The following is a 14,517-nucleotide window of genomic DNA, read 5'->3' on the forward strand; positions in this document are numbered from 1 at the left end:
GCTGGAGAGGATTTAGGGATGAAAGGGAAGGTTTTTGTTTTGGTGTTTGTGTATTTTTGAGATGGGAAAAAATTGAGCATGGTTCGTTGCTCATGGGGCAAAGCAAGTAGAGACATGAAAGGCTAGATGATGGTACAAGGTCCCCAAGAAATGAGAAGTGAGGGGATCCAGAGCGCAGCAAGAAGGGACACCTTTTTTGTTGCACCGGGAAGAATGGTAGCAGAAAGTAAGGGGATTTTGTCAAGACTTCTTTTTTTGAGAAGAGGTCAGACTCATGTGCTGAGGGTAGTGAAGGAGGAGGTGTTAAGGTCAAAAATATGAGGAGAGTAAATATTTGACAAAGATGTTGTGGAGAACTGACTTTGGAAACAGAAGAAATCCCAGTTAGCATTAATGATCCAGTTGAGGTTGGAGACTGTACGTTTATACTAGGAATATTGTCAAGGATTTGAGAGGCCATCATGTCCTGTGTGTTGTCTATGTGGATGTTGATATTGTCCCAGATGAAAGCAGAAGCTCAAGATGGACTGCAAGACACTGAGCCAGGGCTCAAGTCTCCAGTGAATGAGGGAGAGTGACCACAGAGGTTGCTAGATGGCAGTGAGGAAAAAAGTACAGTTTACTGCAGCTAAATGACACGGGCCTCAAAGGAATAGGAGTTTTTACGTGGAGATGATGGAATAAAGGTCTCTATATTGCCATTAGGGAGCTATGGGATGTGGGAGAAGAAGCAGAATCACCCTTTGAGAAGATGACTGATGAAGTGGGACCCTCAGGAAAGAGTGTTGCTGTTAGGATGAGGGGGTGGATGGAACATTCTGTGATGTGGTTCAGGATTGAGATGAGCTATAATTGGACATGCTGCATGGCACCAGCGGAAGTTCAGGACATACTTTTGGGGAGCACACATATTTAGAGAATGAGAATAAGGAAGGATTATAATGGTCAAGAAAGTGAAACACAAAATTGCTGCCTGTTACAGCTGTTGTCTGAAGGTAGCTTCACAGTTCTCTTAAAGTGCTTAGTAACTGTTATTTGTTCCTTGAAGATTATTTTTGCTTCGTTTGACATTGCTTCCAGATAAATGTGGTGGTATGTTATATCAATATCAGCAAAATTAAATTATAGTTTCCAAAAAAAGAATATTTTGTGATTTTTTTAATTTAAACTTTTAATAGCAGATAGTTATTTAAAGGTAAATGCTTTAAGGTAAAAATATTTGACCACATTCTTTTTGAAATGTATTTTAGACTCCGTTTCATTTAGTCAAATGTGAAAATGGATAAAATTTTAAATAGCTAAGTCAGAATCAAATCAATTTACCACTTAATATTATTAATTATCATACTTTCTTTTTGATGTATAGGCGTGTAAAGTTGAAGATCTGGGCAAAGTGGACTTTGAAGATGAAATTAAGAAAAGATTTAAGATGGTATATGTGCCAAATTGGTTCTCAGTAGACTTAAAAACAGGGGTAAGTTAGCAATTGATATTTGTGTAATTTGAGATAGTTGAAAATTTCTAATATAGCTCAAAATTAAGCATTATTAGTTACAAAGTCCTATGTTTTTAAGTGTGAAAGGAAAAAAATTTTCATTTTAATTCTTGCAAAATGCAGTTTAAATGCCTTTTGGTATTCCAGTAAATTAAGCTGTAGTTACATTGAATCACATGCAACACATTTTGGTTCTGAATCTGTGGCTTAGCACTTTAGTCAAATAGAACAAATAAATAAGGGTTTAGAGACTTATTTGGAGAATGTGTTCAAATGGAATGCCACTGACAATTTTTTTCTTCTGACAGATGTTGACTATTACTTTGGATGAGAGTGACTGTTTTGCTGCTTGGGTTTCTGCAAAAGATGCTGGCTTCAGCAGCCCTGATGGGTCAGATCCAAAATGTGAGTTGAAGTATCCTTTCTTCCCTCCTCCTTCCAAAAGAGAAGGTGGATCTGTGCTGTTTTTGCTATGTGCTCATCTTTTTTTTCCCCCCCAATATTTGGGTTTTTAAAATCATTTTTCAAGAAATCCGTTTATTCTCTCATATGGAAATGGAAAATACTATTCAATTTTAAATGTTTTGGGTGTCTTGATTTTTGTCACAGTCTACAGTTTGACAATTAAATATACAACACACGCTCTACCCTTAAACCATTCTGGAAATCTGTTAGGTTAGGAAAAGTGAAGCTGGGAAACCGGTTTGTTGTTGTTGTTTTTCCTTTTTTTTTTAAATTGAGGTATAATTGACATAACATTATATTAGTTTCAGATATGCAAAATAGTGATTCAATATTTGTATACATTGTGAAATGATCACTACAATAAGTCTAGTTAACATCCATCACCGTACACAATTTTTTTCCTTGTAATGAGAATTTTTAAGATCTACTACTGTCTTAGCAACTTTCAAATATGCAATACAGTATTATTAACTATAGTCACCATGCTGTACATTATATCTCCATGACATATTTATTTTATAATCAGAAGTTTGTGCCTTTTGACCCCCTTCACCCATTTCACCTACCTCTGGCAACCACCAGTCTGTTCTCTGTATCTATGAGTTTGTTCATTTTTTAAAATTTGTGTTAGATTCCACATATAAGTGAGATCATACTGTGTTTGTCTTTCTCTCTCTGATTTATTTCACTTAGCATAATGCTTTCAAGGTCCATCCATGTTGTCGCAAGTGGCAAGGATTCATTATTTTTTAATGGCTGAATAATACTTCATTGTACTTCATTCATACATATATATATATATACACATACCACATTTTCTTTATCCATTCATCCATCAATGGACACTTAGGTTGTTTCCATACCTTGGCTATTGTAAATAATGCCATAGTGAATGTGGGGGTGCATAAATCTTTTCGAGTTAGTGTTTTGTTTTCCTCAGATAAATACCAAGAAGTGGAATTGCTAGATCATATGGTAGTTCTATTTTTAAGTTTTTGAGGAACCTCCATACTGTTTACCATAGTGGCTGCACCGGTTTACATTTCCACCAACAGTACATAAGGGTTCTTTCTTCTCCACATCCTCACCAACACTTGTTTCTTATCTTTTTGATAATAGCCATTCTAACAGATGTGAGACGATAACTCCTTGTGGTTTTGATTTGCATTTCCCTAATGATTAGTGATGTTGAGCATCTTTTCATGTACTTATTGGCCATCTGTATGTCTTCTTTGGAAAAATGTCTATTCAGATCTTCTGCCCACTTTTTAATCAGATTGTTTGTTTTTTTGCTATTGAGTTGTCTGAGTTCTTTATATATTTTGGATGTTAACCTCTTATCAGATAAGTGATTTGCAAGTGTTTGCTCCCATTCAGTAGATTGCCTTTTCATTTTGTTGATGGTTTCTTTTGCTGTGCAAAAGCTTTTTAGTTTGATATAGTCTCATTTGTTTATTTTTGCTTTTGTTGCCTTTGCTTTTGGTGTCAGATCCAAAACAATCATTGCCAGGACTAATGTTAAGGAGCTTACTGCCTATATTTTCTTCTAGGAGTTTTATGGTTTCAGGTCTTACATTCAAGTTTTTAATCCATTTTGAGTTAATTTTTGTGTGTAATGATAAGAGATTCATCTTTATAAGAGTCCATTATATTTTGCTGATTATTCCATTGGTCAGTATTCTCTTAAGAATGTAGCATGTAGAAATACCTGATATATTGGGCCGGCCCCGTGGCTTAGCAACCAGTTAAGTGCGTGCGCTCTGCTACTGTCGGCCCGGGTTCCGATCCCAGGCCCGCACCAACGCACCACTTCTCTGGCCATGCTGAGGCCGCGTCCAACATACAGCAACTAGAAGGATGTGCAGCTATGACATACAACTATCTACTGGGGCTTTGGGGGTGGGGGGAGAAATACCTGATATATACAAATATAGTTTTAGTGGTTTTGTGTGGAAATAGCCCTTTAAAGAATGTAATTCCTGTTTTTGTTTGTTCATTTTTAAAGAATACTTATGTCTGAACAACCAAATAGAGTATCTGTTTGCTCCATATTATCACTGCTTTAAGCATTCTAAGATAAAATTTTAATAGACTTGTCAAAATCTCTCAAGTCTTGTTTTTAAACATCGTTGGTATTGGGTTAAGAATTTAGCATTAGATACTTATCATTTTTATTTCTTTTCCTCTATTTTTAGGTTAAAACTAGTAACTCTCTTTTCCATTTCTTTTCTTTTTAATTAACTCTTTTGCAGTGAACTTAGGGGGACTTTTGCTCCAGGCACTCCTCGAGTATTGGCCTAGAACACATGTGAATCCAATGGATGAAGAAGAAAATGAAGTAAACCATGGTTCGTGTTGTTATGTCAGGATAATTGATTAAAAATTACTCAGAAGTTAAAGATACTTAGACTGTTTGTTATGCTAAGAATTTTTAAGAAACATTTTAAGCATTTGCTAAATTATGACATAATAAATATTTGTGGTGTGCCCAATTTATTCCCCTCCTTTCCACATCCTGAAGTAAGAATATACATCCAGTCTTGAACTGAGATTCCAAGAGAGCTTTCAATCAGTGAGACAGCTCAAGATGGACAGAATAAATCCTATATATTCAAATGACCTTTGTCCTTAAAAGCAGGCTTATTCCAAAGATATTTCTTAGAGTATTTGTGGGCCAGCTGGATTTACCTCCAAAGCTAGCTAATTAGCTGCATCAGAAAGCCAGGTTTGTCCTTGTGTAGTCATACTTCGTGTTGGCCTGAAGTGTAGATATATTACCCAGTCTGATAATCTATTTGATCTTGGCGCTGGATGTTTCAAAAAATCAAATTCCAACTCAGAAGTGTCAGGGTAAGTGAACAAGTATATGTAAAGAATTAAGGTCATTGAGGACACTCAAAAGCTGTATGTGCCATGCAGTAACTTTCTCTGGGCAGCAGAGGAGAACATGTTTTGAATGTATGAGTTTGGCTCAGGTTGATTAAAGAAAGGAGAAAAAAAGAACTTAAAATTTTGCAACACATATGTAACCTACAGCCGGTTGAAGAGTCCTTGAGTCCCACGTACTGAGGGCTTACTCTGCTGAAGATTCTTTGAATTCTCTGAAGATTCTGCTGAAGATTGCCTGCTTCTGGTAGTCAGCAATGATGAGGACCTCCTGCCGGAGATTTCGCTCTGGCTGACTGATTCATCCATAATGATTTTTGGAGTTTAAGTTTCTTTTGCAAGGATGGCATGCTTCTCTGAAAGCCAGTCTTCTGATGTCCCTGTCAGAGAGAGGGCATTCACCCCATCCATGATGGCTTTTCTTTTATGTCACCTGGCCCACTTTGCTCCCTGTCAGAATTTGTACAGTGGACCATGAGCCAGAGAAACTCAATGGAAAGATCCCTCCACAGAGGGTTGAGAAAGCTAATTTATGGTATGGGCTCTGCCGTTGATCAGCTATGTAACTATGGGCGTGTCATTTCCTGTTCTTGGCTTGTCCTCCATCTATAACTTGACAGTTAGACAGGATGTCCTCAGAGGCCCAAGTTGACGATAAAGATTAAGTAATTAAAAAACAGTGGTACAGTCAGCACCCCTTGGATCTAGGCTTTCGTTGGGGGAGTAAGGAGGAAGTCACAGGAAACCCCAAGTCATCCTTAAAATCAAACTGCTACTGTAAAGGCAGCTAGGGCCCGCCCACCTCCCCAGCCAAAACTCAGGACACTGCATGCTCCACCTGTCTGGTAATCTCCTGCTGCACCTGCACAGTGCTCAGCGGATACTCACTAGTTGCTTAGATTATACTTGGTGAGCAGCTCCAGTATTCAGAGGCCCGTAGTGAGTTGCAGTTGGGAGTGATAAAGATAAATGGGTATGGACCCCGTCCTTCAGGAACTGACATTCTCTTGGGGCAGAGAGCTACCCACATAAAGCATTATGAGATCAGAGAGAAGTGTTGGATGCTATCAGAGAGGTTCTGAAAGTGCTGTAGGATTTCAGAGGGTGAGATTGCTTCCAGATTCATTCGGGAAGCATTTGTGAACAAGTTGGCACTTGAGTGAGGGTCTACTGCCCTTGGGTTAAAAGATTTCAAAGAAAGCAGAGTGAAATGAAATCTGCAGAGAACGATAAAAATGAGATTATGACCTCTGAGGATTTTATTTTTCACTAATACCTCTGCCATTAGTTATGGCTACCATTAAACAAATCTTTTTTTCTGGACCAAGAAATTTTTCTGAGCTTGGTGTTCTCCAAAAAAAAAAAAAAAGCAGACTGCCGTTTATAAACAGGCTGTCCTAGACTTCCCTGTGGCTGAAGTAGATGGTTATGTTTTCATTTCAAATGTCCAACATTAATCTCCTCTATTAAAATACTCTAAAATGCAGTCATTTCTCGTGAGTTACATCACAAGTTGCCATATTTTTTATTTTCAGGAATATAACTGTAGTTTGTTTTTTACTTTTATTTCTGCTTTGGCTGACTTATAGAACTTTTGACTTTAAAAATCTTATGATGTTTGAAGCCTGTGGAAACAGAATGTTTAGAATCTGTGTTTTTAGTGCTAACACCATCTGCATCTTTTCCTAGTAAATGGGGAGCAGGAGAACCGAGTACAGAAGGGAAATGGATATTTTCAAGTCCCCCCACACACCCCTGTGATCTTTGGTGAAGCTGGAGGTCGCACACTGTTCAGGTATGGGTAAGGAGGGCTGGAGGCCCTGCCTAAGAAAGCATCCCATTTGCTAAGAAGTATTGATTCAAACAGATATTATAAAGTGTTTATTATTAACTTCTAGGTGGTCCTGGATTTGGAAACTTCTGTCTCCATGAGATAGTTAAGTGTCTGATGCTATTAGACCACATTCTAATTGAGAGCTGAGCCCCTGGTGTTAAATGAGTTCAATACCTTGCCTCGAGGCAGCTTCTCTAGTGGCTTCTACAGGAAACTCTCACTTTCTCTCACTTAGGAAGCATGACTGCCAGGGTCAGGGAACAGATAGCATTTCCAGAAGTCCCTGCCCCCAGGACAGCATCAGAGTAGGTAACTTCCCTCAGGCTGGGCCAGGCAAGATGGACTGGGCTGCTCCTGGGAACTGCTGTGCCCAAAAGTGGCCTGACCTGAGGTGTGAGGCAGTCATTTTTGAGGCCCTGCAGGGAAGAGCTGGACTGGCTTCACCTCCAAGTTGCCAATAAGGCCCTGATGGAATCACGGGGGGAGCTCACTAGAGTCTTCTGTAGGGCCAAACGTAAGAAAAATGCTTGTCTTGCTCTTGCCCTTCTCTTCCTTTATGGTGGTTTCCTGAGAGTGTGGTTACCAAAAGTATCCTGACCCCCATTATGTGCGGAGGCCTGTGCCATGCACTGTAGCACTGCAGGGGGCCTTCCTTAAGTGTTTTGCCTACTCCTAGGTTTCCTGTCATCACCCAAGGACTCAGAGAGGCAGCTATAGTGTGCCTGGCCTCAGAACCTGGGGCCTGAGTTCTAGGGCCTGCTCTCCCTCTTAGCTGAGTGAGTCATTCTGCCTGGCTGCACTTTTTTCCTCAGCTGTCAAATGGGGCCTATCCTAAATCACCTCTATAAGGGTCCCTCCCTCTAAGGTTTGTTGACAGTGATTTTGTCATCTGTGCTTGTTGTGTCACTTACTACCTGATCCATTATGTTTAGGCTGCTCTGCCGAGATTCCGGGGGTGAGACGGAGTCGATGCTTCTTAATGAGACGGTGCCACAATGGGTAATTGACATCACTGTGGATGTAAGTGTCTTCCACTCCCGCTTTGCCCTTTTATTTTTTCCAAATCATGAAGGAAATTAAGAACTGCTTTAGACTGTATAATCTTAAACTTTAATAAAAACTAGACTGCCAAGTGGAACCTTTTTCTGCTCCCTGCAGTTCCTAAGTTGCAAAAGTATTGATAATTGTTTATACATCTGTTTATATCTTTTTTAGTTTTCAGTTATAAAAATAATATATGCTTATTAAAGAAAATAATATAAAGTGAAACTCCCATCCCTTTCCCAGTCACTCCTTCTCTTCCATTCACTCCCTATACTCCTTCCCAGAGGTAATAACTATTAATAGTTTAGTGCATAGCCTTCAGTATTTTTTTGTGTGCATACACAGCATATATTATTTGTGTGTATATATATGTATATAGTTCATTTTGTTTTGCACAAAATCTCCTATGATACTGTTCTGTTCTTGCACTGTTCTGCAACTTGTGTTTTTTTTCACTTAAAAATACATTTTGGACATCTTTTCATGTCTCTACATATAGATCATTCCTTTTTAATGACTATATAGTATTCCATTGTATAAATGTGCCATAATTTATTTAACCAGTCCCCTATTAATGGACAGTTAGGTTGTTTCCAATGTTTTCTATTACAAACAATGCTTCAGTGAACATCCTTGTACATATATCTTTGTGTACTTTTTAGGATAAATTCCTAGAAGTGGAATTGCTGGATCAAAGGGTATGCACATTTTAAATTTTGATAGATATTGCCAAATTGCCTTCCACAAAGGCTGTACCAGTTGACACTCTCACCAACAGTGGATGAGTGCCCATTTCCCCACACCCCCACCAAAGCTGGATACTTTTAATCTTTGCTGCAAGATAGGCAAATATTATCTCATTGTTTTAATATGTTGTTTTTTCTTTTTTAATTTTTAATAAGGTTAAGCATCTTTTCATATTGGCCATTTGTATTACTTAGGTGAATTGCCTGTTTGTTTTCTTTATTCATTTTTCTGTTGGGTTATTTATCTTTCTTATTGATTTGTAGGAGTTCTTCATATTGAATATTAACCCTTTGACTATTATCTGTGCCTCTTAATTAAATTTTTACTTTGTTCATGGTGTCTTTTGCCAGGCAAGAAGTTTTAATTTTTATATAATCATATTGTTTTATGGCTCTGAGTTTCATAGCTTGCTCAGGTATTGTGTACTCCAAAGAAGCAAAAATGTTCTCCTGTATTCTCCTCTAGTATGTTTATGATAATTGTTTATGTCTAGATCTTTAATCTATTAGAATTCTGTTTGGTGTGAAGTAGGATACTAACTTTCTCCAAATGGATAGAAAATGTGCCAACACAATTTATTGAATAATCTGTCCTTTTCCTACTAATTTGAAATGCTATCTTTACCATATACTAAATTTCTATATACACATGGGTCGGTTTCTAGACTCTTACGTGCTGTTGACCTATTTTGTATATTCCTAAAGCCATATGAAAAGAGATTTAATCTCTAGGACCTTCAGAAAATTTGTTTTCTGTCCCAGATATACCTCCAAGAACTTAGAGCCAGTGTGACACCTGATGGATATTCTATGGTCTTGTCTAAGTCCGAGCTCCCCATAAACCACTACTCCTTTGAGTGTGAAATTCACCTGAGATGCATTGCTGACTTTAGGCCTGTGGCTTATGCCTGAGAGGAGACATCCAGACAGGATATGACATGGAGGCTCGGAGGGGATTAATACCCAGAGAAAAGATGACCAGTTAATTTTATCCTTCATCTAAGTATGTGGTTTACTTCATGGTAGACATTTAGGTAGTTGGCTGAACTTTCCACTCTTACGTAAAACCTCAGCCCTCGCTCTGATGTCAGAGGGAAAGAAAGTGGGAGGACCTGATTGGCCTTATCAGTGGGATGATAGGCCTCACCAGTGTAGAGGGTATGGTTTTGCTCAAAGGTGAATGGTGTGGGTTTCTGTCAAGACACTTAAATTTTTTGTTCGGGCCTTTAGATATCAGCCCCAATATTTTAACACAGAATTGAGATTTTGGTTTGTATGGCTTAAAGAATTAAAATAAAATTTGTTTCCCGTTAATACCTTGAATTGTTGTTTGAGAAGAGCCAAGCTGCAATTTCGTATTGCCCCTGGCATAATATATAATTTGTCTTTACATATCTTTTATTAAAAAACTAAATGTTATACTTTTCTGATATATTTTCTCTAAGGCTGACTTGGACAACTTGATAGCTTACTATAAATTTTATAGAAAGTCACTTTTAATTGTAAAATAACTCTTACCTTGTAAATCATGTTTTCCTATTGACATCAGTTTATCTGCTAATAGAAATTATTATATCTTCTTTTACTTCTAATATTTCAGAAAAATATGCCCAAATTCAACAAAATTCCTTTCTACCTCCAACCTCATGCATCTTCAGGAGCAAAAACCTTAAAAAAGTAAGTAAATGTATTGTCATGTGATGGCTTGATCTAATTAATTGCCAGAGAGATATCTTATTCCTTATGATTGCTTTTATAGCAAAGGAGGCAAGTACTAGATCTAAGGCTAGTTTTATAATATCAAAAGTTTATACAATTTAATGATTTCCCAAGTACCTACTCTGGTAGTCTGCAGATGTTCAAAAATAAATGAGACATGGATTCTTCTCTTGCCATAATTCAGTTTAGGACACAACCTGTGTATAGTAACTGCTTTTATGGATACTTAGGGAACGAGAATAGAGGAAAGAAAAGAACTTTTGGCTGGAGCTTTCCAGAAAGGCTTCTTGAAGGACATGGAATTTGAGGTGGACATGTAAGGATGGATAGAACTTCAAAAGAGAGAGAGATTCCAGGTCCAGGAAGTGGTTTGATCAGGGATGTGGAAGTGGGACCGTGCACAGTATACTGAAAATTAGCGAGGACCTATGTAGCTACACCATACGGTGGAGGAGTGGCGGGAAGATACTAGGAGGGAAGCCCGAAAGGAAATTAGAGGTTTCATTGATGTATATCCTAGCACATAAAATCAGCAAGACTTTAAAACCTTTTGTTAGAGAAATTTCCCAATATATACAAAAAAGAGAATAGGAGAATGCACCCTCATTGTCCCATCAAACAGCTTCAGTAATTATCAAATTACATGGCTAAAGATTGTGCTTCATCTATACCTCTACCTGCCCTCCCTCCCACCTACCTACCTACACACACACACAGAGACACAGACACACACACATACAAGATTATTTTAAAGCAAGTCCTAGATATCACTTCAACTAGATTTAATGGCTGAAGTTCAAGATGGCTTTCAGAGTTTGAACCTGAGCTACTTGGTTGAACCATCATTAACTGATGTTGGAGATACAGAAGTAGGTTTGGGGATGAGGAAGTTGGTGATTCTAATTTTGGACACGTAGAGTTTGAGGTGCTGAATATCACCTCAATATCCACAGTATCCTGTGGGATATTCAGCTGGAGATACCCAGCTAGCTGTTGGGCTTGTGGGCCTGGAGTTCAGGCAGGAGGTTGAGACTCGAGGTCTTGGCTGCAGGGAGGAAAACCCCGGGACAAATGAGCACCGAATGCCTCAGAGCCTGGTAAGTTCTAGCCCTGCCTTCCCTTCCAGGAGCCCATGCTCTGAGAAAGTCTTCAAGGGAATAAAACCCAGAAGGCTATTCTTTATGTATATGTAAGTTTTAGGAACATGTATTTAATCTCACTTAGTTGCACATAATCTAGTCTTAGGAGGACACTATAGAAAATCTGTTGGCAATTCAAAAAATGGATTAAGGCAATGACTAAAAACATTTATTGGTTTATGTTTCATCTTTATCAAATGTTAACACCAAAGAATTTGGAAGAGATGATATCCAGTGATATCCTGACGTCACAATCTACCCTTGATTTTTACAGAGATAGACTCTCTGCTAGTGACATGCTCCAAGTCCGGAAAGTAATGGAACATGTTTATGAGAAAATCATCAACTTGGATAATGAGTCTCAAACCACTAGCTCTTCTAATAATGAAAAACCAGGAGAACAGGAAAAAGAAGAGGATATTGCTGTGTTGGCGGAGGAAAAAATTGAACTTTTGTGCCAGGACCAGGTAAGTGGACTTGAGAACCACAGCCCCATTTTTTCCAATGCTGGTGCTCAGAAAGGGTTACATAATGTGGTGTGATTATGATTCCCAAGTCTGTTGCCTTTGAGGGGCCTCTGCTTTTAGAAAGACTGTAAGGAGCACTGGGTCTCTCCCCCCTATTTGTGAGGCCCTTTCTGGAAGGGCTCTTCAGCCCATCCTAAAGCTTCCATTTACCCCTGGGGAGGTTTTCAGGAAAGGGACACGGAGATTTAAATGCATACACAGACAAATGTGGATGTGCTGGCGGCTTTTCTTCTGACAAGAAAAAGACACATGATCATCTTGATTTGCAGAGCAGCATCTGCCGTGTTAGTTTAAGATTTGAAGTGGAAGTTGGTGGAGCTGTTTTAAAGAAAGATGCCCTCAAGGCATTTCTTCAGAGGAATGGTTGAAGATGGTGTTTCTGGCCTAGCCACACGGTGTGCACGCCTCACTGTGCCCGGGTTTGTGCCTGTATGCATGGCAGCTATGTCAACAAGAGCAGGCTACCAGGTGTGGGTGAGGAGAGGACAAGCTGGACCACCTGATGAGAGTCCCTGAGTTAACAAGAAAGGTCTTAGATATTAGAGGCTTTGACGTTTTGTATTATTCATTTTTGCTGTTCAGGTTTTGGATCCAAATATGGACCTTCGAACAGTGAAACACTTCATATGGAAGAGTGGTGGTGACCTCACCCTGCATTACCGTCAGAAGTCCACGTGAAGGTTGGGCAAATGCTCCTGGCTATTCATTTACTGACCTTCCTCTATGGCCCCAAGAGTAGTCCTAGGAAGCCCACTGAGCCCCAACGGGAGCAAGACTTCTAACGGCCGATTTGGTGTGGACTGAGATTCTCTTTCAATTGAAGTGACTAATTGAGATGTAATATAGAAACCAGTCTCCATGTGTAGAGTAAGCTGTCCCCAGGGAGGCAGGATGTGAGAGCAGAAGAGCCCCGAGCAGACTGTCTTGTGAGATGTACAGTGAACTGACGACAGGCCAGCGCAGACTTTGCTTCCTCCTTTTGTTTCAAAGGACCTTATCTTTGTCTGTTAGCACTTGTTAGAGACACATTGGTAGGGCCACATCTTTCACTGTTTCAACTTTAAACCCACACTCTCTAGCTTTTCTAAGAGAGTACATTCCATTCATGCAGTACCTATGAAGGCTTTTTCCAAGTTTGTCATTAAAAACAAATTGTTTTCACCATTTAAGACAGTTATTTTTAATAGGAATTTGCTGTTGCACAATTTGAGCCAGCCCATTTCATAATAAATGATTATTGTTGGGCTTGTTTTTAATATTGCATCTCAGATGTGTTCTTTTAGGAGGATCTGTTGACACTGCTCCAGGTGCTGGATCACAGCACTTGGACTGCCACACTAGAGTACTCCCAGCCCGTGCCCAGCGATGCCGCACCCCCACAGTGCCCCGGCCTGTGTGGTGGTCATGGGGAGGTGCAGCTGTTTCAGTCCTTCCTCCACTGTGTCCAGTTTTATTCACGAGCAAAGCCAGGTAACACCACAGTTTCTTGCTCTGGGTGAGCAGCATGACACCATCAAAATTTAAGTCCATGATGAAATTTTACCTTCATTTAAATGCTACCTAAAATTTATGGTGTCAGAGTAAAAGGATATCATAGTGAGTTAATATTCATATCCTGGAAATATATGTATTTGTTTTTCCAGAGTTTTATATGCAGATTTTTGTTGTTGTACCTGTATCCAGATTTCTTTTCACTGTTCTTTCTAAAACTCTAAAGCTTTCATAGAATCATTTGGATCTTGTACAGAATATAACTTATTGGGGATAAACACTTCAACTTTTGGCAGAAAAAAAAATACTTTGGATTCTCCCCAAGGTCATTTGTATTCAGAATAGATTAATGGTCCACCCCCATAAAAGTACACAAGACAAGCCTCCTGTACGAAGCCAGAAGCACAAGTGCCTTCAGAGGGCAGTTGATTCCAGTCCAGTTCCTTCCCCAGCTTGTGTGTGGCCTGTCCCCACAACAGCATGGACTGGGGAGGGGGTGGGAATGCTTTTTCTTTTCTACATCTTCACAGGTTCAGCTGGAGGCAGCTGATGGGCCTGGGTCCAGACCTTACTATTTGAGATATTCTGATCCGCACAACTGTAGAGACAGGGTCCCTCACTGCTGGTCAGCCTCCTTTGGAAAGTGGACAGGTCATTGCCTCCAGCACTTTGAAGAAGTGAGCAAAGACATGCCACGTTTCCACTGAGTCTTTCTCCCTTAGCAGAGAGCACCCGGCTGCTTTTTTAAAAAAAGTCCTTTCTATCTGTTGGATACAACAGTGCGCTTTTCGTGCACATTTTTTAGCAATAGTTGTGAATTAATGGCAAAAAAAATTTAAAAACTCCTTTACCAGCCCTCAGGTGTGTTTGCACGAGGGGCCCTTGGGCTGAAGGAAGGAGCTTGCTGGGCCATTGCCCTGTGTGCCGAGCCTCGAGGGACAGCTGTGCTCCCTTCCTGTCATAGATCTGACCCCTAGCATGGTTGTACTTTTTCTTCCAGTCACACCAGTAATAGTTTCCAGAAAATTTGACAGTCTGCAATGCCAAAAGGGTAAAAATCTGTATTTCACGGTTGTATAGAATAAAGGCTTTAGTTAAAATATTTCCAAGTGTAGTACACATTTATTTTTTTCACTTGTCATTTTCCTTCACAGCAGATTACAGAGAAAGT

At 39.4% G+C, this 14,517-nt stretch overlaps 1 protein-coding gene across 3 annotated transcripts in view; it reads left to right on the forward strand.

Annotated features, from left to right (window-relative positions):
• Positions 1–14,450, forward strand: part of WDR48 (WD repeat domain 48) — a 30,611-nt gene extending 16,161 nt beyond the window's left edge. For 2 of the 3 annotated variants that reach the window (XM_058555449.1, XM_058555452.1), the window contains 8 exons: positions 1,367–1,474; positions 1,804–1,900; positions 4,213–4,308; positions 6,536–6,641; positions 7,613–7,700; positions 10,071–10,147; positions 11,603–11,795; positions 12,438–14,450. In XM_058555449.1, the coding sequence (XP_058411432.1) occupies positions 1,367–1,474; positions 1,804–1,900; positions 4,213–4,308; positions 6,536–6,641; positions 7,613–7,700; positions 10,071–10,147; positions 11,603–11,795; positions 12,438–12,533 (861 nt within the window). In that variant the 3' untranslated portion in view covers positions 12,534–14,450. Of the gene's footprint in view, positions 1–1,366; positions 1,475–1,803; positions 1,901–4,212; positions 4,309–6,535; positions 6,642–7,612; positions 7,701–8,386; positions 8,423–10,070; positions 10,148–11,602; positions 11,796–12,437 lie in introns of all 3 variants that reach the window. The other variant, XM_058555446.1, reaches the window with a different exon arrangement.
• Positions 14,451–14,517: the final 67 nt, after the last annotated feature.

This window comes from Diceros bicornis, chromosome 2, assembly GCF_020826845.1.
Source record: "Diceros bicornis minor isolate mBicDic1 chromosome 2, mDicBic1.mat.cur, whole genome shotgun sequence".
Classification (NCBI taxonomy): Eukaryota; Metazoa; Chordata; class Mammalia; order Perissodactyla; family Rhinocerotidae; genus Diceros; species Diceros bicornis.